This window comes from Papaver somniferum, chromosome 1 (assembly GCF_003573695.1).
Source record: "Papaver somniferum cultivar HN1 chromosome 1, ASM357369v1, whole genome shotgun sequence".
NCBI classification, from domain to species: Eukaryota; Viridiplantae; Streptophyta; class Magnoliopsida; order Ranunculales; family Papaveraceae; genus Papaver; species Papaver somniferum.
The window spans coordinates 128,505,230-128,531,433 of NC_039358.1; the positions used below are offsets into that span (position 1 = coordinate 128,505,230).

Genomic DNA, 26,204 nt, shown 5'->3' on the forward strand with positions numbered 1-26,204 from the left:
GGCCATGAGAGAAGGACTTTAGAACTTGGATCTTCGCAACTTGTGATGTCTTGGTATCATGAACTTCAACAACTTATATCATTTGCTCTTATAACTTTTTGAATTATTCTTTTCTATTGTTGCTTCTAAACCTTAAACGTCTTCAACTTTCTTCATAGATTTTGATGTCGCGTTGCTTGTTGATGATGATAAGTTTCTACTGAGAGAGAGTCGTAATCCAGTAACTAAGACTGCATTGTGAGGTTTCTTTGTCTTTCTGGCATTTTCTTCTGACCTACTTGCCTTTCCATCATGGATGGTTAGGTACGTCCATCACGGTTACCCTCTAAAAGGAACAAGTTCTCTCCTGAATTTCAAAGATCTCAATGTCTTTTTCTCTAATGTCTCAATAGAATGTTATCCCTAGCAATTCCAATTTCCATCTTTTCGGTGAGAAAAAATATGTAAACTTAGCTAACCGGAAACTATGTGACGCTAGACCCTTACCCCCAAACTTAAATCTAACGTTGTCCTCAATGTTCTAAAGATAAAATTAAAAACATGAACAAGGAGAAACTATTACCACTTGAGGGAAAAGAAATAAAGAAGAATATTACCGTGTCGCAAGAATATTGGGTTACCTCCCAAGAAGTGCTAAGTTTAAAGTCTTCAGCCAGACAATGGAAGAATTAGTCACCTCATAGAATCATAAAGTAATAGCCGGAATAATTGTGGATCACCAAAACTAAATAGGGCTATCACAAGTAAAAGGAATCCGCAACATCCCAAGAAAATTAGCAAATAGAGCACACCCTTTTCTAGTTTCCTGTTTAAGACAACTACATCTAGCTGTGGTTCAGGTTCAGGTTCTATAACAGGGTCTAGATAAAAAGCTTTCATTGGTTGGATTTCCTCAAAGGAATTCTGAATATCAGGCTGAAGAGTCTGGAAATACTCAAGTAAGAACTTAGAAGCGCATAACAAAAGCCTGAATAACTGGGGATCCTCTAAGTCAATCAGATTTGACTCACACAGCTGACCACAATGAAAGAGGTGGTCTTCCTTAAGAAAATGTGTCGACCCTATTCTCCTAAAGTAATTAGGTTCAGTCTCAAAACTTAATAACCGACACATCTGAAAATCATAAGTTCCCACAATTGGAAGAAAAGTTTTTGGCGGGAAAACAAAGTCAATTTGGGTATCATCGCCTGGGTAAACCACATCAACCATAGGATGGGTTTCTAACAACTGAGCTTCTTTCTGAACATCATTAGGTTCGGTAAAATGTGCATGAAGATAATCTTGTAAGATGGTTGAGGCACAAATGTCAAGTCCTACACGAGGGAACTTTCTAATAGTTAAAGCACACGGAGAATTACCCCCAAACTTAGAGTTTTCTGTATCTCTAGAAATACTAGTCACAACTTCCCTAATTTCTAGGTCATCATATTCCTGAAAATGGTCAATTGATTCTTCTAAGTATTGTTCATCCTCGCTCATCTCTACGAGTTTATGGTATTCGTCTAAGAATATTGTTTCTAAATCGCTAGACTCTAAAACATTATTCTCAGAATAAACTCGTTCCTCTAAATCATTATCGGCTTTGTAAACAGAAAGTACTACATCGTCTAAAACGAGGGTATCTCTAGTCAAATCCTCGTCCTTTTGAATAGGTGAATAATTATTAAAATTATTTGGATTTGAACTAGAAATAATATTATCATTGTAAAGCTCAATTGGAGTAACCATTTCCTGATCACTATTCCTACATAAGTATGATTCTCCATCAACACTATCCTCATCATAATAACATGAAAAAGATCGAACCTCATCAAAACAAGTAGTGTTACCAATTCTAACCTCGTTATCTTGATTATGTAAATAACTATCTTCATTCTCAAGGGTATTATTGGATACACTATATTGGCAATTCAAGTAATTTCGAGCAATTCTTTCGTTCGTCTCAGCTATCCGCTTGAGGTGGTCTTCTAAAGAAGGTTCACTCATTATTGTAGTTCTTTCGTCTATAATTATACTATTCATCTTAGCTAACTTACGCGTCAACTCAGCTAACTTCCTCAGGGACTCTTCTAAAGGAGGAATAGGAACAGAGGGATCATAAAAAGGACTACTTTTCAATAGTTTGATTGTATCCTCTAGAGACAAAGAACTAGTATTATAATATTCTTGCTCGTAAGACTGATGCATGTGTGGATAGTAATTGGGCTCACCAGGGTATGACCCATATCCTTCCAAAGGTTGGCGTTCCCAACCACTATTCACAATATGGTAAGAGTAATGTCCATATTGTTCAGTTGGATAATCATATTCATTGTGATGGCTATTATAATACCAGTTTAACATCATAACTGCAAGGGAATTCTAAACAAACACAAAGAAGGCTGACTCAACCACAACAAGCCTAATTTATCTAGCAAACAAAAAGCATGATGGCTCCACTTAGATTGTTTCTAGACCAGCTTCTAATCCTTCGAAAGGGAATTCGTTACAATTTAAGCAAACCCCTCTGGAATCAATCCGGTCAAAGTAAGTTGAATAGAGGCGAGGGAAGCTGCGTGGAGCTTTGGTACCCAATGCCTCACCGCATTACAAGGCGGCGCAGTCACGCATTCAACTCACAGAAACCATCATGAACTTTGAAGTATGCTTAAAAGAGTAGGTTAGCCAATATTTTTCGAATGACTTTCCTATTAAGCTCGTTACCCTATCGGTCTCGTTCTAGTCAGTATTTTAAGCTTAGGTTCGCGTAGGTTACGTGTTCCTAAGACGGGCAAGAAGGAAACGGTGATGAAATCCGAGTCCTTATATTGATTTGGCCAGGCCTTGCCCTTTACTAGAAAATTAAATCCGATTTCAGGTCCTCAACATATATGCATACAAAATTATCCAGTAAACCCGCTGACAGGGGATTCACGGGTGTTTAGAATTCTTACCTCCCGTTACAGACGGGGCATGAACCGTTGAAGTCGACTTGGGCCACAACTCCCTTGCACTAGGGTCGGTTTCTTCAATTTTATCAAGCTTCTCCACGACTTCCTTCACTTCTTCATTGGATAGCCCCGCTCCTTCATCGTACTTGCAACATAACTGCTTCCTCAACTTGCCAAGCCGACGCCGCTAGTTTCATACATACAACACATAATTAGTATATATATGGTAATATAAGATTATGTGTACATTGAACGACTAAGTAATTAACAATACTTACTAGCAATCTGATGGTTTTTTTTAATTGAGTTGTAGTAAGATGATTCGTTCACTCAGATTTGTTGAGAATTTGTTTTAAGACTTAATAAAGAAAATAAGGAAAAATATATATACACAATTTGTCACAAGATGAAGAGACGCTGAGACGCGGGATTCCACTACTTTTCATATTGTTATGGTTCAGTCATTAAATCTAGAAAACATAGCTCAAACAAAAGAAGTTGTGACTCTAGTTCTTTGCCAAAAATAGATTTCGTAAAATATTATTTGTAAGTTAAAAGCATGACGCATCTGAAGTATTTAGAACTAAGCATGCGGCATCTAACAAAATAACAAATAATTAATAGAAATCATAAAACAATTAAATCTATGCAAAAAGTCAATAAAAAAATTAATTCATTTACCACAATCATGAAAAGTTGCTTCCTCCGTTGTCCCAGTGATGGGGTCTAGCTCCGCATGGTGAAAACACACTCAAAGGAATTTTTCATTGCTCAAAAAGGTGTTTACAAGGAGAAAAGGTATAAAACAGGGCCTTTGTAACAATTATAATTGTTACAGATACAACAATAAACTGTTACTGACGCTGTAGCTTCTACGACTGTCACTATATGTCGCAACCACTGTAGCTATACGACCCACGGATAAGCGTCGTTGTTACTGTTGGAAAACGACTGTCTTTGGTAGTCTGTTCTTCGTGTTCTTCGTGTTATACAGCAGTAGAAAAATATTCTCTGCAACTCGTCCAATCTCCTCTCTGTAGCTCTCTATTCTCTTCCCCAACTCTCCATCCCCGTCTTTGGACCTAGAGCCATCTATTTATACTCATAAGCCTCATTTAATCACGCCATATCTCCCAAATAATCTTCATTCATCATCATTATTCTCTAAGGACAAAATTTCCATTTTTATCTTCACCACGCGTTAAAATTCTTCCAGCACGCTCCAATTCTTCATGTACACGCCACAGATGTATTTATACACACTTCTATCTCACGCCATGCACAGGAGAACACGTCCAATCCCGTGAAACACTTCTCCCGTTGATGTGTTGCCCTGTTTTTTTTCTTGCGAGTTATCTAGCCAATTTAACCGAAACAATCAACCATACCACGTCTGTTATGCTCAATCAAGTCTTCCCATAAAATTTTAGCCATTGAATCACACTATAACCCCTCCAAATCACGAACTGAAAATCTGTTTTCTAAAAATATATTTTCCCGCCAGAAACCAGTTTCAAACGGAGAAGATGGGTGTTGTGGATTAATTTGGGCTACATATAGTCGTGAGTGCTGAGAATAATGGTGCCCCTTAGCAAAAGTGGGGGTCCGTATAGCAAATGTCCTCCGGGGGTGCCCTGATTAACTTTTCGAGCCGAATTTTCCAAAAATGTTTATTGATAGACACATTTTTGTGTTTAATTTGATCTCAATACTATATGTTGTTGGCACTCGAGTTTGTACTAATTTTGGTGTTTTATGTGTTTGTAGGCACCTTTGGAAAATAAACATTTTTTTGGAAAATTCGGCTCGAAAAGTTGGTAAAAGCCTCGGAGGACACGTGTTATTCGGAATCTCACCGTTGGATAAGGGGCACCTCAATTACTAAGGGGCACCCCAAGTCACCCCAAAAGGAATTTTCTATTCGCACCCCAGTACAGGATTAGGGGGAGGTCATCTTCTCCATTTGAATTTTGTTTCTGGCGGGAAAATGGAGAACACTTCTGCAGATTTTTGATCGAATTGTTGAACGTTTTCTAGGGAGATTCAATGGCTGATTTTTGGTAGATAGTTGTGATATGGCCTATTAAACACACTGTGGGCGTTTGGTTCGACCAGAATTGGCTAGAATCAGCTAAACAATTCACGGGTTGAAAACAGGGCAGTTCGTGTATATCACGGGTTTCACGTGATTTGGAGAAGATTCAACGTGTTTTGTGCGTGCATGGAAGACCCTCACAGCCTGTTGGAGCGTAAAGGAGTTAAATATGGTAATTTGGAGGCTTGAAAATGCGTGAGAAGATGAAACAGGAAAGAAAATATTCCCTGAAATATTTTCTTTACTGCCGAGTTAAAGAGAATTATATGGAGTGAATGAGCGAGATTCGATGGGTCTGTTGGCTATAAATAGGTTGCTGGGGTTGAGTAGAAAGGGTGTCGAGAGTTTGGGGTTGAGAGGAGAGCTCAGGAAGCAGAAATCACGCGTTGCAGAAAATCGGTTCCTGCTGCTGCTGCTGAAGAACGCGAAGAACATGAAGAATGGACGTCCAGGAACCGTCGTTCTTCAACAGTGACAACGACAGGTCAGCGTGGGTCATAGGTGTGGGTCTTAGAACCACAACGACAATAGCACTCCTCTTTTATCGTTCTTTTGTGACGCTTCCTGTGGGTCGCACATTAGCTGTTTACACCATTTTCTCTTCTTCTCTTCATTGTAAACACCATTTGAGCAATAAATAAATATTTTGAGCGTGTTTTTATCATGATGAGCTAAACCCAACACTGGGACGATGGAGGAGGGTGAATTTCATACACAGGTAAATTTTTTTTTTATGACTTTTGCATTAATTTAAAATTGAAATATGATTTGAATTAATTGGTTGTTATTTAATTTGATGATGTATGCTTAGCTTAGGTGTTTTGATACATCATGCTTAGGACTTATAATCGATGTTTTGAGAATCTATCTTGGCAAAATCAGAGTCCATGTTAATTTTATTGAGTTTTAAATTGTCAAAGAATATATGACTGAACCCTGTGTAGTGAATTCGGCCAAATCCTTAGTCCCAGTACCTCTCGCCCATTGTTAATATTTTTGTATATATATTTTTATTAAATCTAAAAATTCCATTTCCTTCACAAGTCTGAAACGAATCTTTTTACCACTATCACTACAACAATTTTGAAAATTTCATCATTTATTTCCTACAAACACATAAAACACCATAATAAATACGAAATCGAGTACCAACAATACAGAAAATTGAGGACAACTTAGACACAAAAATGTGTCTATCACAATCCAACGGTCTTATTAAGTTGGGCGATCGTAGGTGGTGGCGGTGCGGGAGTTGGAACGGGAGGGTGTTTCTGGGGTGGAACTTGGACATCATCCGGGCGGACGACAAAAGGATGTGACCATTGCAGGTCCATGTAGTTGGCATCAACCTCATCATCGTTTTCCGCAAGCTCCCACTTATCCCACTGACTAATATCTACCAAACGACGTGGTTACCTATCCCTCCAATCTGTTGGATCCGGTTTTGGATCATACTCTACATGCAACCGATTAGGAGTTGAATAGCACCGAGAAAGGTGAAGAACAAAACATTGAAAAGAGTCCGTCTTGATATGTGATAATTGCTTGAATCCAAGTTGGCGCATCACACGTGTAGGATTGTCCATAACGTATCCTTTTGGGTGGAACAACGACCCATGGTAGAATGCAACGTTAGCATACCTCAAACCTTGGAGGTTCCCTCTAACCTCCTTGTAAGGGTCGAAGACAAAATCTTGGGTACTCATCGCGTCCAAATCCAACCTCATATCGATCAGTCGACCTATGTTACCGGGCTTCAGAGTGTTGTTGAACTCGTATTTCCTAGCCATAGGCGTATCGGGTTCGGGAAGGTCTTTGATCTTCAAGGAGGTCCAGTCCTTGAACAAGGTGGGTAAATGTACATAAACCCACACATATTCCAAGGTGAAGCAATAAGTTTTGTTTCTAAGTTCACGATAAGGGTACATGTGAACAATATACATAATAACATAAGTTTAAAAAAAAAATTACCTGCAGTAGAGTGAAATTCCCGACAAATTGGTTGGTTTTAGCCTTAGAGGCCCTTCTCATCTCCATCATCAAATGTGCCATTACCGCGGTTCCCCAAGAATAACCATAGACATCTTCCGATGGATCCAAGTACTGAAGGTAGTTCGCACTAACCCTGTTGCCATTAGTGTCAGGGAATACCCTAGTGCCCAAGATGTATAACAGGTATGCATCGGCAGTATAACGAATTTCTTCAGGGTCCCATCCATCCTCCAAACTTCTTTGCTTTGCATTTTCAAACTTCTTCTTAAGCAGCGTCAACTTGATTGTATTTGTCCTACCAGACTTGGATTCATAAAAGCTCTCCACATAAGTTTTGTAGTCCCAACCCAACAACTTTTTAGTCAGAGCGTGCAACATCGACCATTCTAGGTCCAGAGACTCAACTCTGCAATTGATTTTCCGGTAACATTCAAGCCTAGAATGTTCTGAGCATCATCAGGGATGAAGGTCATCTCCCCAAAAGGGAAGTGCATGGTATCGGTTTCACCATGATACCTTTCGACGAAGCAATTGACAGTCACGGAATCAGGCTTCACATAATTTTCAACCAAAGCATATAGACCAGATTCCATTACTATTTGTTGGACCTCTTCACATTCCTCGGACAATTTCCAACAATCCGCGGCTTGGTTTCGGAAAAGACGCACAGCCTTCGTATGATCCTACAATTAGGAGAAAATACAATTAAGATATTTTACATAAATACACAACAATACATATGCACAAGATAAAAAAATACTTACATAGGTTTGATAGATAGTACGAGCCCACGAGTGCTTGTATCCAAATAGTGTTTTCGGTTCCGGAGCTTCACCCCAAATTCTACCACGTTCAAGGTCAGGTATCATGTCATTAATATGAGGAAGGTGGGAACCTTTAACTTTCACTTTGCCATTGCCCTTCTTGCCATTGCCTTGTTTTGGTTGTTGACTTGGCCCACCAACTTCGCTTTGGCTTGCTAATTGACTTGGAGGAACCACATTATCTTCATTCTCACTTTCCTCTTCATCTTGCTCATCTTGATCATCGTGGTCACGGATTACAGCTCGACTACGGTCACCACTACTCTCCCAAATTATCCCTCTTGTCTCAGCCCCCAAACGCTTTTTACGACCTTCATCTTTCCCTCTAGGAGGGAGAGATTGAGCAGTATCAAGACCGTCCTTCCTTCTTCTCTTAGTGACCACATCTTTAGTTTTTCTTTTGTTAGCCTCCTTGGCTTTTCACCTATATCATAAAATCACACGATATGAATGTGAGACAACTCACTTTCAGTTTTTATACCGGCATTGACTTACTGAAACAAAGCACGCCGGTTGTCCGTTCCGGCATCAAACAATGACCGTCGACAATGCCGATAATCATATGTAATTCTCCTGTATGTTTTAATTCCACTACCAGCATGCTCGAAATAAATCAATTCCATGTCGTAACCTGGTGCCGGCATTCGAATCAACCTAAAAATCTATGCCGGTTTAGGTGACAAATTCTTAAGTTTTCCTGTATGTTTTAAGTCCACTACCGGCATGCTCGAAATAAATCAATTCCATGCCGTAACCTGGTGTCGGCATTCGAATCAGTCTAAATATCTATGCCGGTACTGGTGACAAATTATAAAATCTCCTGTATGTTTTAAGTCCACTACCGACATGCTCGAATTTTTACAAAAGAATGCCGGTACTATAAACCGGCATACAATGCAACCAAAAGTCTATACCGGTACTGGTGACAAATTCATAAACTCTCCTGTATGTTTTTAGACCACTATCGGCATACACTAATAGTTATAAATGACTGCCGGTACCAAGAACCGGCAGGGAATTCGACCCAAATTCTATGCCGGTATCGAAATTCAGTTTCTGGTGAATCTGCGGAGTGAAACCGGCATTGCATTCATCCTAGATTGAATGCCGGAAGGTAAAAACGACACCGTATTTATACATATTTCAGTGCCGGTAATCACCGAAACTCAACTATTTCAGTTAGGGTTTGCGATTCTAACCTAAACCCATTGCTATAAATCGATTAAAACACTCATAAAGTAGTTTAAAATCACTTACCTTCTCAGAGAGGCCATGGTTGCGATAAGTTGATTGTCAGAATCCGCTGCTTGTTCTTCTTCTTGCTCTTGAGCAATCTTAGCAATTCTTTGTTCCTGTTTTCATTGAGCAATCGATTTTGAGTTCGATTGGGCATTCGTTTTCTTTCGTGGAGGCATTGTTTATGATTCAGGTAGGTTAGTCGACGAAGAAATTTTTGAATCGACGAAGAACGGATGAAGAACGATGAATTTTTTTTTCAAAACCTAACCCTAGGTCAGTGCCGGTACTGAAATAGGGGATATATGAATTTGGTTTTTGATTTTAATGTTTTAGGAGAAAGGGCATAATGGTCTTTTCATAATATTTTTTTAATTAATCAAAGGGTATTTTAGTATTTTCATACCCAAAAATCACCCCTTAGCACACACCATGGGTTGGGGGAAGTAATCAATATCCCCCAATTCCTTTTTTTATCCCCCAATTAATTGTTCTTTAAAAGCTGGTTAATTTTGAGCTTGAAATCAACCACCAACATCTGATTTGTCTCGAAAATATAGCTATTTTTTTTTAAACAAGCAAGGTAACATGTTGAACTTGCATCGATTTTTGAGACAAATACAATGGATACTTGGTTTGTCTTCTTATTAACAAAGTTAAAATAAGTGGAAAATAAACAAAAAAAGAAAGACCCCTTCACATTTTTATTCTCATACTAATTTGTACACCACGTAGTCCTGTTTGTGTTTCAAAGAGGTAATTTATTTTTCATTTATTTTTTATAAGTAAGACTTACGTTCGGACACACAAAAAAAATTAATTATAGAAACTGACTGACTTTGAGTTTGAAGCCAACCAACAACATCCAATTTGTCTCGAAAATATAGCTAAAAGGTTTTAAGACAAGCAAGGTAACATGTTGAACTTGCATCGGTTTTCGAGACCAATGCAATGAAATGGCTATGTGGTTAATATTCTTATTAACCAAGTTAAAATAAGCGGGAAATAAACAAGCGGGAAGATCCCTTCGCACTTTTATTTTCACACTAACTTACATAATACACCGTCCCCTTATGTGTTTAAAAGAGGTAGTTTATTATTTTATTTTATCTTTTGGTAAATAAGACTTACATTAGGACACAAAAAACGTTAACTGGAAAAGCTGGCTAATTCCGAGCTTGAAGCCAACCAACCGAGAACCCGAAAGCCTTTTATCCCTGAGCATGTCCGCGGTAGGATAGAGGTGGAAGGATTCCATCTCATAAATATATAACAGATTTTATGCCGGCTTGCCAGAACCTCGACACAACCTTCTCCTTGAATCCAACCAACAACATCTAATTTGTCTCGAAAATATAGCTAAAAGGCTTTAAGGCAAACATGGCAATACACTTGCATCGATTTTTGAGACCAATGCAATGACTATGTGGTTTGTCTTCTTATTAACAAATTAAAATAAGTTGAAAATGAACAAGCGGGACGTTCACGCTTTTATTCTTACACTAACTTACACACCACGTTGTCCCTTTGTGTTTTAAAGAGGTTATTTATTTTTTTAACTTTTTTTTTGGTAAATAAAATTTACATTAGGACATAAAAAAACTAACTACAAAAGCTGGCTAATTTTGAGCTTGAAGCCAACCAACAACATCCGATTTGTCTCGAAAATATAGCTAAAAGGTTTTAAGGCAAGCAAGGTAACATGATGAACTTGCATCGATTTGTGAGACTAATATCAAATGCAATGGTCATCGGTTCGATTCTGATAGCCGGCTTTTCTCTAGTCGTCATATTTTATACTTTGTTACATGATTAATAATGTCTCCTTGAACTCAAGGAATATTGAAAAGACTTTTTTTCTTTTCTCGAAAATAATGTCTATCATGTTGGAAGAACTTCCAACTATGAATAAAAAATGGATTCGAGCGGTTGGTTAGATCCCCACTAAACAAATTAGGAAAAAGTCTCCTTACCTTGCTATATATACAAATGAGTGAAATCATTTCAGGGGGTTTTCTTGACTTTGTCCATGTTAACAAACAATTTGAAATACCTCGACTATTTTAGAACAGGTCTGTGTCAAATAACAATGAATGCGATACATAAATCAGTTAATATAAGAATAGAAAAAGCTTTTATTATGTCACTTAAGTTAGAGAGGAATTCTTTCACCCAAGAATTAAGAACGAGATTCATTAATTAGAATAGAATAACCACCCAGAATAGCGAAACATATTATATTTTTCGAGAAGTGCGAAATGCTATGAATATGACCTTTATTGTGTAGAAAGTTCATATTCTTCAGTCATTAATAAACAGTTTGTTGGAAAATACTCGACGCAGTTCCCACTAGAAATGCATATTCCAAAATCAATATTATAGTTAAGCAATCGTTTTTTTTTCGAATAAGGGAACCGTATCTGAAATTGAGATCTCATTTAAAGAGAAAGATATCAAATATATGGAGTTTCTTTTTTTTTATCCTATACGGATGATTCGATCTACAAGGACCATGATTGAGAATTGTTCGATCGTCTTTCTTTGTCTACCCAATGCTAGATGGAGAGGCACATGATAAATCGGTATGAACATCATGAGTTGTCCCATAATAAAACCTGTTGTTACTGATACCTCCTTCTCGGTTCCTTCTCCCTGTTTAGTCTCATTCGTTTCTGAAATTGTTTCGATTTCTATACATGTTTTCTCCCTCACTTTCCCCCTTCTTCCGTTTTGGCAGTTTCTTATAACAATAGGCGACGATATTCTGCCTAAATAGTAAACACAAGTGATAAATAAGAGAATATTAAAGATTCGAGCCATATAATTCCTCAATGGACATGTGGTTTGTCTACTTATTAAAAAAGTTAAAATAAGTAGGAAATAAACAAGAGGGAAGATCCCTTCACACTCTTATTGTCATACTAGCTTACAATTTAGACAATTTTCTTGCAAATATAAACCAAATAATACCGGATTTGAAGGTAATATTTTGGGATATGTTAATCTTGCAAAGCTCTACATACTTACAAAATATGAGTGCATTCCGAGATAATAAACCTCACAGTTTATCAATCTTAATTTCAATGGTTAAAAATCCGTTGATTTTCAATGGTCATTCTTAATGTAGTATATGGTGGTGTTATACGTCTCGGAATGTGCTCATATTTTGTAGGAACGTAGATCTTTGTAAGAGGAACATAACCCAAAAACATTAGATTCAAATACGTTATCGTTTGGTTTTTATTCACAAATATGACTGCCAAAGTGTGGGAATAAAATTGTGAAGGGATCCTCCCTTGATAAACAAATACCGTTTACTTTGAGGGACTTTGGATGATACCCTCAAGGGGTGTCATTTAAGTGGGATGTATTTTAAAAGGATTTAATTTGTTTTTTTCCAATACCAAATTTGCTCTTCTAATTATAATTGGTCTTTCCAAATTTTCAATTGATTCTTACAACTAAAACAATTGACATCCTATTTTGTTCTCTTTCCCACCTTCGCTTCAAACTAAGTGAGGAATTTTTGAAGATCAAACTGAAATCAATCAAAAACTAAGGTTATGATTTAGTTGTTCAAATTAAACCTTTTAAGTATTCTAATTCGTCTTTTTTTCTCCGTATTCAAATTTGAAATAAGAAATCGAAAAACTAAGTATTTCATATTCAGAGAATTAGAATGTTATACTTAATTCATTTGATCGATTTTGTTTTAGATCTGATTTTAGGTTTGTAATTTCTGTTTTTTTTAAAGATATTTATGTTGGATCAATACAAGTTAAGCTACTTTATTGATTGATTTTGATTCAAACCGAAGTTCGTCATATACCTAGTCGAAGAAGATGAAATTTATGGAGACAACTTACTCTTGTTGACTCCATATTTGAACCAACATGGTTCCTGGACTCCAAAATACTTGGAGACGCTTATGCTTTGTTCACTTCATATTTGGAGACAACTTGTACTTGTTGACTCCAAAGTGACTGTATTTGGTGACAACATCTTAGCTAGTCGACTCCACTTATCAAGACAAATTGATCAAGTTGACCCCATTTTTGGAATCTACTTGAGTAAGTTGACTCCACTTTTGAAGCTAACTTGGTCTTTGGATTCACTTAAGAAAGTTGACTTTACTTTTGGAGGAAATTGTTCCTGGACTCTAGCTTTTGAAGACAACTTGAGCAAGTTGATTCCACTTTTGGAGCCAACTTATTTCATGAGCTCTGTATTTTTGACCCAACTTAAGAAAGTTGATTCCACTTTTGATCAATGTCGCTCAAAAAAAATTGGTCCTGAATCCTTTGTTAACTCTCTATTTTCAACCAAAAAAAATAAATTTATCGGTACTAACAACTTGAGCTTGTGGTCCTGGAACAACTGAACCTTGTAGATGAAACTCATCACAGTTGGATGTGTAAGATTGAGAGAATTTTGATATGATGATTGATTAAGAAATTCCACATCTACATCCGACTCCAACTTCTTCTTGGAAACTAATCTCTCAGGTACTAGTTTCAGTTCAACAACTTGCATCTAGGGGAAGAAGATGAACATGAAACAACTTGCTCGGAGTTTTAAAATTTTAAGAATCGTGAAACCAGAGAGAGATAGAGAGAGTGTTTGAATACAGTTTGGTTGAACCCATCAATCGTTGATATATCAAGTTTGGTTATAAGTTTAGTTCCAGGACTCACTACTTGAATTAGTTACTAGATTCATTTTCGTTAGGTTAAACTTGGACATAAAAATATTGAGAACTCTAGTTATCTTTTGAATACTTGAAGACGTATTGAAGAACAAATGAAGACATCATCCTTCAAACTGAGGTTAATAACTATTGGACGAGTGTCCCATTTTTATCTAGTTCTTACGGTCTTATTCATTAAAAAACATAACATGTGAAGTTTGTTTACATGGATTTAGGATACAAGTGACTTGATCATTATCTATGATCAAAGCATCGAAGGAATGATATACATTAGTTGTTTCCGCAACTTATTGTATTGAGTTATGAAGTATAGTTTTCCGTGCTTACGAGATTTCAGCATAAAACTAATATTTTACTTGTTACTAGTTCATGTTGAACTTTTTATGTGAATTTGTGCTTTGAAAACATGTTAGTAAGCAATTTCATAAACATGATTAAAAGATAGTTTGAACTCGAATCTAGGTTTCCTATTCAAAGAAGGATTCATGATCGATCGCATTAGAACCGGTCCTAGAACTGATCTTCTTAGGTCCGGTCCCAAAAACGAATCTGAACCACTTTTCATTTGCATATTTCGAATTCTCTATTTGTTCTTTCTTGATTAACAGATTTCGGTGTTTGTACAAGTGAAATTTGAAAGTTAACATGCCAGGAAATATTGAATATGTGAACATAACTCTATGTTCATTATTAATCCCTTTGCTACTCAAGGCCAGATCCTATTGGTATTTGAGATTGATTTTCTGTACATACCTAGTTGACTAATTTAACAAAGTGAAAAGAGATGTCATGTGTGATAGAAAAAAGAAAGACTATATGAAGGAGAGTATTTCAATAATCTCTTTTGAAGAAAAGTTTTTTAGAAGATGAGCGTACATTTTAAGTTGGGTAAGCCGAATATCTTTAGGATTATTTAAATAATGCCCAATAAAAATTTTCCCCCAAAACCTTAAGTTTATACACTGAGGTGGGTGACTGTAACCCATCAGTGTATTTAGGTAATTGAAGATGAAATGTATATCCCACATCAAGAATGAAGGTTATTAATATCATTCTTTTTTCATGCATAACAAACTTTGGTCCCCTCGTACCAGCCATCATTTCTGGTTCCCCTATTAAACAAGAGTAATAAGTTGGTATAAAATAACAAATTCACTTTCAAATGTAAGCCACAATTAAACAGCCAATCTTCGATGGATAATTGGCTTGATCATGTAAGACAGTTTGAGACCTTAGTCAGTTGTTGTTGTGCCTTCCATATGTTTAATTATTTACAGATTGTTAGTACCAATAAGCATAACTAAGGCTGTATCTCTTATTTTCCACTGGGCATGTGAATGGAAATCCTTAGGTATTTTGCACAAATGCTGAATATGCATTGGATCTCCAGTTTTATACAAAAAAATACATAAAGTAATATTTCTTCTGTTTCAAAATAATAGGCAGGTTTATACAAAAAAAAAATACACATAAACATGTCTGTTATTTTGAAACCGAGGTAGTAAGAAATTTCCGTTATAAAAAAAGAAATTAAGAAAATCAAATAACATGTCACAATCACAAATGATGATCAACTACTTCTAAGTTGTAACCAAGGAAGTGGTAACCGGCCCAGTGTAAACTTCTCTCTCTAGACTTTGCATCCATTGGGTTGACTAAACCAATAAAAAGAGAATTTACACATTGGATATTGAGAACTTAAAGAGAAAGAATTCTATCTGTATTTAGTAAACACCTAGGATGACCTCTTGGGAGGAATCATTGATTAATTATCCATCACTATATATATATATATATATGTAAGAAGGAAGAGGGGCAGAAAGAATTGAGCAATAAAGAGATCTAGAGACAGAGAGACAGAGAGGGGATATTTCAAAGAGAGGGATAATGGAGAACGGTTCTGAAATAAGGAGCATCATTGAAGAGCTATGTCTAACAGTAAGGGTTACACCTAGTAATAGTGATCAACAGGAAGATGTTAGTTCTCAAGATCATAAAACCCCTTCTAGCACTGGTGCTCCTCCTATTCCTGCCAATGCTGCTCACGATCAAGATTATATCTCTACCAAGCATTTTTTACGTGCTTGCAACTTGCTCCTTCTTCTAACACTTGGTTGGTCTCCCTCTCTCTCTCTCTTTCTCTATGCATACACCTGATCTCTAACTACATAATGTACCCGACATTGCATTAACACTTTTAATCTTTCCTCCTCAAATTTATCACTTTACAAGCATTTTTTCCAGCGTCTGGATAAAATGCCGGCCGGGGAAGGGTGCGACAAATTTGCTCATGTGTTTTGGATTCATTTTAAGTTCATTTTACACTTTTTTTCTTTCGAGTCTTGATGAATCCATGAGAGTTAATTTGATTTACATTTTCTTTGCAGATAAAGTAGGAACTTCAATGTTGGTTTTGAGACAAGATGTGCATCAAAATATTGAGGTACGTACGTACATAATTCAATTATTAAAATAGTAATTAAAATCACAGCTAGCAGTTGTTTGTTGTTTCAGCAGGATAGGATGATCAGTCTGACTACATTATCATATAGTAATGTCATGAGAATAGAGGTGCATATAGATGTAACCTTGTTCGTATCACCACATATATGATAATGCTGTCCTTTTTTGTTATAAGACTCCGACGCATTAATTTATTGTCCAAAAACTTTCATGGACCAAATGATGGATAAACGAAATACTACTGATAAGCATATAGATAATAGTTTCTGATCATGTCCGTAAGCAAAAGACAGGAACCATGTGTGTTTCAATACAGCATGGAATTCGGATATATATAGAACTTAATTAATTCAAAAGGTCTCGATATAATTTACAGAGATTGGAAATGTTTCTTGAGTCGGATCCTTCAAGATTCGGAAATGTTGTTGAAATTTTGAAGAAAGAGGCAACTGAAAGGAGTGCAAGAAAGGTTAGCAGCTGTACTAGAGCCTTGATTTGGCTCACTAGGTAAGCATTATCTTGCACGTCAAATCTTTTCAGTAAAATGTCGCATTATTTTACTTAACACTTCTCACCCACGTTTATGGGATCATCCATTTATTATGTTATTCTTGGGAATTGATAGGTCGCTGGACTTTGCCGTAGCTTTGTTAGACAAATTAGTGAAGGATCAAGGTGGGCAAAGCATGAAACAAGCCGTAGAGGAATCCTACAACATCTTGTTGAAACCGTGGCATGGATGGATTTCTTCTGCTGCTTACAGAGTACAGAATATTATGCCACGCCTTGTTTCAGATTTTCATTAGTTAACTTGTCATGGTGTCAATAATGAGATTTGAAAGCTGGTGAGCGCATATTCAATCAAATTTGTTGCATAACAGGTAGCTCTCAAGCTGGTACCAGAAAGGAAAACCTTCTTCATCAACTTGCTAGTGGCAGATCAAGATCAGAAAGACAGTAGTGACTTGTTAACACAAGAAATAAAGAGCTTAACTGCAGTTCTGTTGCCTCTTTTAGATCAAATCCACTCCATTCTGGTAAAAAAAAAATTTACACCAATCTTCACATTTTAATAAAACATACTCCCTCCGTTTTTAAATAAGTGATAGTATCTCTTTTTAAAAAACGGAGGTAGTATAACTGATCGTCCTTCATTATTTACTGAACCTTTTGTTGCATCTGTCCTTGCAGATGAAGTTCAATTGCCACAAGTTAAAGACGACCTAATAGAAGGAAATATAAGTATAGAACCTCTTACGTTTCTCGATCTACCTGCCTAAGTTTTTTTTTTTTTTTTTTTGGTTCTTTTCAAATTAGTAGAATTTGTGTAATCTGTTCAAGGCAGCTATCTTAAACATTTATGTACACACATTGTAACAAAGAATAAACTTCAAATTGTTCTTTGACTAGTTAATCCGTTTATAATGCTAAAAGCCAGCCAGCTATTCGCTTTTGATATTTGAAAAGATGCCCATCTGATCTATTCCTCCCTTAGCCTTTCAAACCAGAAGAATGTTTAGGAAGGTCGTGAAGTGCGATTAGTGCAGCAACTAGACCAGCATTTCCTGATATGCTTGGTTCAGTGTACTCTGGTTTATCCCTTGAATCCAAAAAGTGGTCATCTTGGTCTGGGCCACCAATCATGCTTCCTACAAGAACATTAGGATTTGGATCCTTTGAGTATAACCATCTGTTTCCTTCTGCACAAGTGTGTTGTTGATTATCCCATGGGATCGAAGCACCCCTGTGGTGAATGTGTGTAGGAAAATTGTCTCCATGCCCAACCAAGTAGCTCATATTTTGCGGGTTGTTTCCCAATATGTAAGTCACCTAAAATAAACCCAAAAAATGAAACTAACAAACGAATAAGAATCTACGGAAAAACTCGTGAAATGAACTATATTTATGTACTTGCCTGAGAGATGGAAAATTTATGCAACTTTTCTATGGAGAAGGAATTGGTACTACAACGTCGACCCGAGCTCTGTGTGAGCTTTATGTAATCACTGTACAATTTGGTAAGAAAAGATGCTGTTGCAGCATACTGAAGTCGGGAACTAGATTCAGGTCTTAAGAGAATCAATCCACCTGTATACATGTGCAATATTATAACCTCAAACAAAATTATCCTCTTGCACATAAGCCTTAAGTCCTGCCTACATGATTCTGACTACCTTATTAAGTACACTCATCATAATGCAACATTTTTTCTCCTACATGGTTGAATTTCAACCTCAAGCAACTTTACCTGGAGTAAATGTGAATCTTTGAGAAGAAAGGTATGAACACATGAGTAAGTCTGTCATGTTGGTGGCCGAGTCTAGCGTTTCTTCATACGGATAACCAGGATCTCGAAAGTACTTAAGACGTGTTAACAAAACCTAAAGCCAAAGGTTCAGAAAATGAGAAAAGCTTGTCACTTCATTCCTCATGACAAATGGAAGTCAAATTATGCACCCATAAACCGAAGGGGCTAGTAAACTACACAAGATTATTACCGCACTAGCTGGGAGCTTGTTATTCCAATAAAACACTCCATCATCAACCTCTTCGGCATTCATTGCTAATACAACCTTATCAGTTGCGTATTTAAGATGAGAAACATTCCCGGTGGCAAAGAAAAGCCAAGTTCCACCCCAAACTATTTCATCCAAGTATCCAGAAGAGTTGTAAAACTGCCTTGCTTCTTTGCCACAAGCATCATCCGTTGTATAAGTTCCTTGCTTATTTGGGTTTCTAATTACAAGCTCAAACAACTTCTCCGCTGCTTTGATAAGCTGGATTGAGTAACTCCTGTTTTTGCCTTTGAAAACTAATGAAGTTGCCGATAATGCTGCTATAATTTCCCCTGCTAAATCCGAAGAATTGCTTTTGCAAATAGAAATAGGCCTCTGATATTTCATATCTTCAGGTCTTTGCCAACAATCGTCATCATTAACTTTACCTGTACTTGTACTCCCAACCTTAAATTATTCAACAAAGAAAGTTGTCAGAGTTGTACTAATAAACGGGATAAATTTAAGACTTCACTAATCCACTGCTTACTTGGGAATAAAGTATGGTCGGATCAGAAGTAGAATTTGGAAGAACAAACACCTTGAGCAAATAATCACTTCCCCGTTTGATGATACTTTTGACATGTTCAAGCTCGCCGATATCACTATACTTCTGATGGTACTCAATCACAGTCCAGCTCAACAAAGTAGTGGTATACGCGGTGGGAAAAGTAAATTTCATATTGTTACCGGAATCATAATAACCTCCAACAAGATCCACATGGGGATCGCCAAAATTTCCATCCTGCAAACCTGAATTCCCCCGAAAATCTATGGAGTAGTTGTTTCTCGGCAAAATTCCAGCTGCAACAAGGAAAGATAGTCAGCAAATTAAATGTTGTCAGACTCCAGATCGCATAATGAAATATATGTACAAAGTGCTAGAAATGCAGATTACACTTTTGAGCATCAAAAAATAGAAGAGCTTGTTTCAATGGAGCCGTCAAGTTACTAGAAGAAGCTTGATGAGTATGATTGAGAGGCAAGAAGTGCACTAATAGAACTGTAGCGAGAATGATGAATACTAGAGCCACGCACACATAAATGAAACGTTTGAAATGCGATTTATCGCTAATAAATAGATTGCAATCATAAGATTTAGAGTAACCAGAAGGTGTATTATCATTGTGTATTGAAATCGTTGATGAGTGAAACTTATGAAACTCAAGTTCAATAGAGTTCCACTGACTAGATGATGGAAGAAGCCGACAAGCTTCTGAAACTGTATGAACATACATAGAAGACTTCCCTTCAATATCATCAGATGTTGTCATGTTCAAGGAAGGAGATGCGAAAATGAATTGGCCAACAGATAACAATATACACTCTCATGTATTTTTTGTCTTCATATGTGCAGTTTTTATTTTCTTAGATACCATTGTCGAAGAGCTTCCAAAATTTGTGTCTTTGTCATGTTTGGTAGTCGTTGGTAGATAGTAATACTGGACTGCACTTAAGATACTACTAGATTATCCGCGGTGACATATGTTGACAACTTGACCTTGACCTCCAACTTTGACTTGACCTTGACCTTTATCAGGGTTTTGGCCTACTGGGTTTCTAGCATTAACCTTGCTTCTCATCTTTCCCACTTCATCATCTTCTTCTTCTTCCTGAAACTGTTAACTCACTAACGCCCCAAGTGAGGGATCGAGATAGAGAGAGAGACAGAGAGAGATGTGGTATCTGTGTGTATTCTTCCATAGATTACTGGATTACAGGAAAGCTGAAGTAGAGGCTCTTGCGAAGCTTTTCGGTGCTTTTGAAGGCGAAGAAGAAAGTTTTCATTCTTTAGAATGGAAACTTCCTCTACATCATCACCCTGATTGTCCTTACCATTTCGTCAATCTTCCTTCTGAACAAATCGCCTCAAACGTCGCCAAACGAAGTAAGTACCTTTTGATGTATTTTTCAAGTTTATGGAAAAGTTATTAGGTCAGGTTTTGTAAGGGTTTAAGCTGTATAAATTTAGTTATACATGAATAGAAAAAACCCAGAACAGAAAGTGTGGAAATTTATGCTAAAACAATTGTATACAGAAAAGTGGAGATAAAACAAAGTCTGTCAAAGCTAGGGTTTTTCTACTTTCACTATTGAAAATATTAAGTTCTGATGAACTATGCATAGTGTAAACACTGGAGTTCGGAGTAGATAAATCGATATTCTTAGAAATTCCATCTAATGCGAGGTTTAGATGAAAATAATTCTCGATTTGTGTTTATTAGGGTTTAGTTCTTGGTGATTGCTGCATAAGGGATTCCCCCAGTTGTCTGTTTACTTAGAGTGACGTTGTACTTGTGCTTTGCTTAGAGATGATACTGTTATATGCTGAAGCGGATAAAATATTAATTAACCATGGCATGCATTCTACATGAAATAAGGCCTGCACAGTAGCGTTCAGCTGTATAAGTTCACTCACTAGCAGGGTTCCAGTTGACTCGCAAATTTGGGTGTTATAGTAATTTATTGTGTCCATTACTTGCGTTATCCCGGCACCTTAAATATTCTTTAAGCAAATTAAACCAGATTTTCTCATTTTACTTGTCCAAGTGCAGGTATTTTGGTGAAGGGAATCTATGAACTTTGGGGTGAAGGAGGCAGCTATGAAGAGTTGGAAGAGGCTATCAAAAGTTACCCAGATGACCTGAAAGCCCCGTACATGACTTCAGACAGTACTTTCAGGATAATCATTGACAGCTTTGGCAACTCTCTCACCTTTCAAGAGCAAAATGAGCGTATTCTGAAATTCGCATTCATACCCTTTAAGGTTTTCCTTCTATCATTTTATAGTTGCAGTTATGAACTAGATTAATGAGGTAATTGCGTGATATATATACCGAGGAACTTCAGTTATAAGCTTATAAATGTTGTGTCCATAATCCGCAACGCTACCACTGTTTAGTCTTTCTAGCATGCTACAGAAGTAACCTTCTTTAATCAACAATGAACAATAGGCTGCATCTGACTTTGTAACACATTTTCCAGATACTAGGTTCCAATACATTAGGGAAAGCTCAACTTCTTATGTCTTTGATGTTTTATGCTGATGAGCCTAGACCCCAATAAGATAAACAACCAGTTGCAAAACAAGAAAAATAATAGAATTGTAAACTGCTCAATAGGAACGTGATGTTTATTTGATTACAGAAAGACCATTGGAACTCTCCATTTCAAGGTAGATCACTCTAGGCATGGTATCTCTCTATTACATCGGTGAGTAGACGCTTCCAACGTTACCTGTCAAGGTTTCATTACCCTAGGCGTTGGATCTCTCTATTTCTTTGATGAGAAAATGTTTATTACTTTACCTTTCGATGGTATTTTACCTTAGGTGTTGCATCTCCCTTCATCCTATTCCCTCTGTCAATTCTCTTCAGGCAGAAATCTCTCATCCACTATATGTACCAACTAGCACACCATTTTTAGGAAATAGTACTCTAGTGTTCCCCTTAGGAAATAGAATTCTGAGTCCAGAATTACTTGGAGAGTTTGTCTTGTATGTAAATAGATATTGGGTCCTTTGAGATATGAAACTGCCAAGTCATTTCTGAAGAAGAAACCCATAAAAGTAGTTGTGATTTGGGGGGTTACTCTGAGACCTAAACTAATGTGAATGTTACATTCTTACACTTGGTACTACAGTGTTTGGACAAGCAGGGATTCTCTAATGCATACTGTTGTAATTTGATGATGGGCATCAGCTCTGCGGTGGCTTACAATTTTCTGGATATGTATAAGTGGAGGCATTTAGATAGAAATATCAAATATGAGAGCCGGTCTCAGATACATAGAAACTGCTTGATGTGAAAACATGTAAACGCCACACTTTTATTCATTGTTTTGTTCTCTAGATGTTATCAAGGGCGAGAACCTATTCCTCCCTCTTCAGTAATTTTCTGGTTTGAATTTTGTCTTCTTTTTGTACTGGAATCTTTCTGCTGACCAAGTTTCTCAAAATGTATCTAACCTAGGAAAGTGTCTTACATGATTGGCATGTGATGTAATCCAACTCCCCCTTTTCAGGTTAACTCGATGTATATTCTCATAAATTCACAATCTACAGTATATCAATTAGTTCAGTTTCTTACCTTATGTATTCTTACAGGGCAAAGTCAATTTAAAGAAACCTGATCACAAGTTCTGGGTCATGGAAACAGACAACTATGGATCAAAGAACAACGGGCTTCCACCTGTTGCTGAAAAAAAAATCTTCTTTGGACGGGAAATTGGAACTGCAGATCGGAAGCTCTTGCCAATGTATCAGTTGAAAAGCCGAAATTACTTAGGTCCCACAGCCATGGATGCAGAAATGGCTTTTCTTATGGCCAACCAAGCTTTGGCTGCACCGGGAAAACTTGTCTATGATCCATTCGTTGGCACAGGTAGCATCCTTGTTGCAGCTGCACATTTCGGAGCGATAACAATGGTTTGTACTACAATCTTATCTTGATCTGTGGGTCATAGATTATTTTGGAACTGTTAGTATGGTGATTATTCCAGTACCTTGCTGTGAACATAATTGATAAGGAATTGTTCAGGGGGCCGACATTGACATCAGAGTAGTGCGTGATGGGCGTGGTCCTGATTGTAATGTTTGGAGCAATTTCAAGCAGGTGAGTCCTTTCTTTGCACGGATTGATAAATCATTTAAGCTTTATAACATCTATTCTGGCTGCATTCATGCTGTACATACTCTGATGAGAATTTTTATCATATTTACAGCTATATTCATCGAGAGATTAGAAAGGACTCTGCACTAGTCTGATTAAGTTTCCTTAAATGGGAAAAGTGCCTTTATCATATTCAAATGTTTTTTTAACTAGGAGTAGCAAATTCAATAGAAGTTGTTTGCCAGTGAATTGAAAGGCTTACTGTATCATCATTTGTTTTTGCAGTACGGTTTGCCCATGCCAGTTGGTCTGCTGAGGGCTGATAATAACCTTCCTCCATGGCGTCCAGGGCTAAAAGAGGTAGGATTTTTTATTTTATTTTCCTTGAAGTTGCTTACTGTTAATTTGCTATTCCCTTGGTAAACTTCAATGGAGGCTTTGAATTTACTGAGCAGTATATTACTGCTGCACATCGTCATGTAATCTCACTACTGCTGTTTTCTATTATTTCTCCACAGATGTTTGATGCAATTATCTGCGATCCTCCATATGGTGTTCGTGCGGGAGGCCGTAAATCTGGTGGGAGGAAACTACTCAAGGGTGTTGTTGCTCCATATACTGTTCCAGATGATAAGAGAATAGGTCACATACCATCGACGGCCCCTTACAGCTTAGCAGAGTGTGTTCATGATTTGCTTGACCTTGCTGCGCAGATGTTAGTCATGGGTGGGAGGCTTGTATTTTTCTATCCAGTACTGAGTGAAGATGCCTCCTCTGAACCCTCTTTCCCTGAGCACCCATGTTTCTCCCTGCTTGCTGTTAGTGAACAGATCCTGAGTTTTCGTTACAGCAGATTTCTATTGACAATGGTAAAGACCGGATCTTACACCAAAGAGGTTGCAGAGGAAGCTACAAAGATGCATCTTGATTTTAAAGAAAATCACCTCAAATGGTTAGAAGAGGGCAACCTTCATTCTGCTGTTTTCTGCCCTAATGACTTGCAGACTGACGTGGTTAAGGAGTCCAAGTCAAATAGTGATCCAAGCCGGAAGTATAGAGGAAAGTATGTGTAGTTGAACTGCTGATTATCATTTAGCTGCTTAACTCAACTTTGTTAGCTTAGCCCATTTCTATGAAGATTTTTAATCATCCGAGAGAAAATTATGTACTGTATGAAATTTTGAACGTGTATTATCTGAATCAAGCAGTTTTAAGATGATGCCACAACAATGGGAAAGTTAAGCGGATAAACAAAACCCACATTTTTGTTTCAGTTAGGCGGATAAATAGACGGCCACTTTTCATCATTTTTAACACCTCAAACGATAACATTGTGAAACACCCCAGATTCACATGTCCTTGCATCTTATTCATTTCATGGAAAGGAAAATACATCATTGATTCATTGGAGAAAAGGAAACGAGAAAATACAATTCATTTGTTGAAACTGTGATGGCAACCCCCAATATTCATGTCCGATTTATTCCTCTGTTCATTTCACATATTGTCCCCGAAGCTGTTTATCCTGTATTCTTCAGGAAGGGACAACCTGACGCAGTCTCATTAACAGAGTTATCCGAGGTATGGTCACCTTTGACAAGAGCACCAAGTAGTTCTACTCTGTCAAAGAAGAATTCAACCTTCACGATTTTCTTTCGTTCATCCAACTGTTTCAACAAATACGAGCATTAGTGAAACCATGAATTTTGTCCCTGAATACTTGAAATTCAAATAAAGATGCGACAAAGAGGAGTTTAATTACCGTAAAGATGCCCATGCCATAGAATTCAACCTTTTCTCTAGTTGGAGCATGTCCTTTAAAAGGACCCTCTTGGAATCCCCAGGGTCTGAATTTGTAAACAATAACCGATGGTCCAGAGTACACCTGCATAATCTCAACGGCAAACCCACGAGGAAACGTTGTTGTGAACGCTACATGAGCAGAATCTGTTGTTTCCTCCGCTGGGTTATAGAGGCGATATTTCTCAGGCAACGAGGTCTGCAATAGCGAGTTGTAGCCTCCACCTTGCTTGCGCTTTTCCTCCAAAGATATTAGTTTTCTTCCTGTTAGATTTCACAAGTCTTTTAGGATATTTTCAACCTCAAATTCTTCATGTAGTGACATGCTAACAACTCGACTACATGGGGATGATAATTTCTGCGACTGAATTAAACTGTCTAGGTTGATGAACAGTCCATCAACAAATAACTAAAACAAAAAAGATGAAGAGGGTAAGTTTGATATTCACCATTGAGACTGAACATGTAGTTTGATGGATCAATGGTTTTGAAATCTTCTAAGCGTACTTTGTGAAACATCTCCATCTCCCATGTTTTGACAAGGTTTTGCACCTGTTCTTCAACAGAACCAGCAGGCCACACCTAACAAATCAAAACATGGAAAACACAGTAAAAATCCGATTCTATGAAGTGGAACATCTCCATCTCCCATGAGTGAATCAACTAATGAATTCTATGAAGTGGTCTGTACCTTAGTTCTGCCGTCTTCAAAGAGCTTGTTAACTACATCGTAGTTAGGAACACCATATCTCCATTTGGTGTCTCTCTCCTTCTCCATACAAGTAAGACCGATACTTATCTTCTTTTGCCTGAACCTCGGACGAAGAATCATTCATTTTCCTCCCACTGCTTGTATAAGTGAAGATTAGTTTATATGGTTTTAGTAGAATTTTATATTTGATGCTGGTCTCTCACTCACTCTCTAATATTTAATGTTGACTACCATAGAGCCGTGTGGATCTCACACTCTCATTTCGTTGAATTACCTGCT

At 37.3% G+C, this 26,204-nt stretch overlaps 3 protein-coding genes and 1 pseudogene across 4 annotated transcripts; 2 read left to right on the forward strand and 2 right to left on the reverse strand.

Moving 5' to 3' along the window:
- Positions 1-15,672: 15,672 nt before the first annotated feature.
- LOC113350601 (glycolipid transfer protein 3-like) lies at positions 15,673-17,514 on the forward strand. Its single transcript, XM_026594744.1, has 6 exons — positions 15,673-15,898; positions 16,173-16,228; positions 16,625-16,755; positions 16,874-17,012; positions 17,130-17,285; positions 17,440-17,514. The coding sequence occupies exons 1-6, from the start codon at positions 15,673-15,675 to the stop codon at positions 17,473-17,475; spliced, it is 744 nt and encodes a 247-aa protein (XP_026450529.1). The 3' UTR covers positions 17,476-17,514.
- Positions 17,515-17,619: 105 nt separating this feature from the next.
- LOC113332717 (endoglucanase 21-like) lies at positions 17,620-20,063 on the reverse strand. 2 transcript variants are annotated; one of them, XM_026579231.1, is made up of 6 exons: positions 19,702-20,063; positions 19,345-19,607; positions 18,747-19,211; positions 18,497-18,629; positions 18,164-18,336; positions 17,620-18,078 (listed from the first exon to the last, which is right to left on the reverse strand). In XM_026579231.1, the coding sequence occupies exons 1-6, from the start codon at positions 20,039-20,041 to the stop codon at positions 17,740-17,742; spliced, it is 1,713 nt and encodes a 570-aa protein (XP_026435016.1). In that variant the 5' UTR covers positions 20,042-20,063; the 3' UTR covers positions 17,620-17,739. The 2 variants fall into 2 exon arrangements, with proteins under 2 accessions (XP_026435016.1, XP_026435020.1); XM_026579235.1 differs by having other exon boundaries at positions 18,028-18,336; positions 19,294-19,607.
- A 417-nt stretch (positions 20,064-20,480) lies between these two features.
- Positions 20,481-24,671, forward strand: LOC113300193 (tRNA (guanine(10)-N2)-methyltransferase homolog). The gene is made up of 6 exons (XM_026549396.1): positions 20,481-20,691; positions 21,359-21,570; positions 22,909-23,229; positions 23,342-23,416; positions 23,699-23,773; positions 23,932-24,671. The coding sequence occupies exons 1-6, from the start codon at positions 20,481-20,483 to the stop codon at positions 24,484-24,486; spliced, it is 1,449 nt and encodes a 482-aa protein (XP_026405181.1). The 3' UTR covers positions 24,487-24,671.
- A 49-nt stretch (positions 24,672-24,720) lies between these two features.
- LOC113300207 lies at positions 24,721-26,178 on the reverse strand (annotated as a pseudogene).
- Positions 26,179-26,204: the final 26 nt, after the last annotated feature.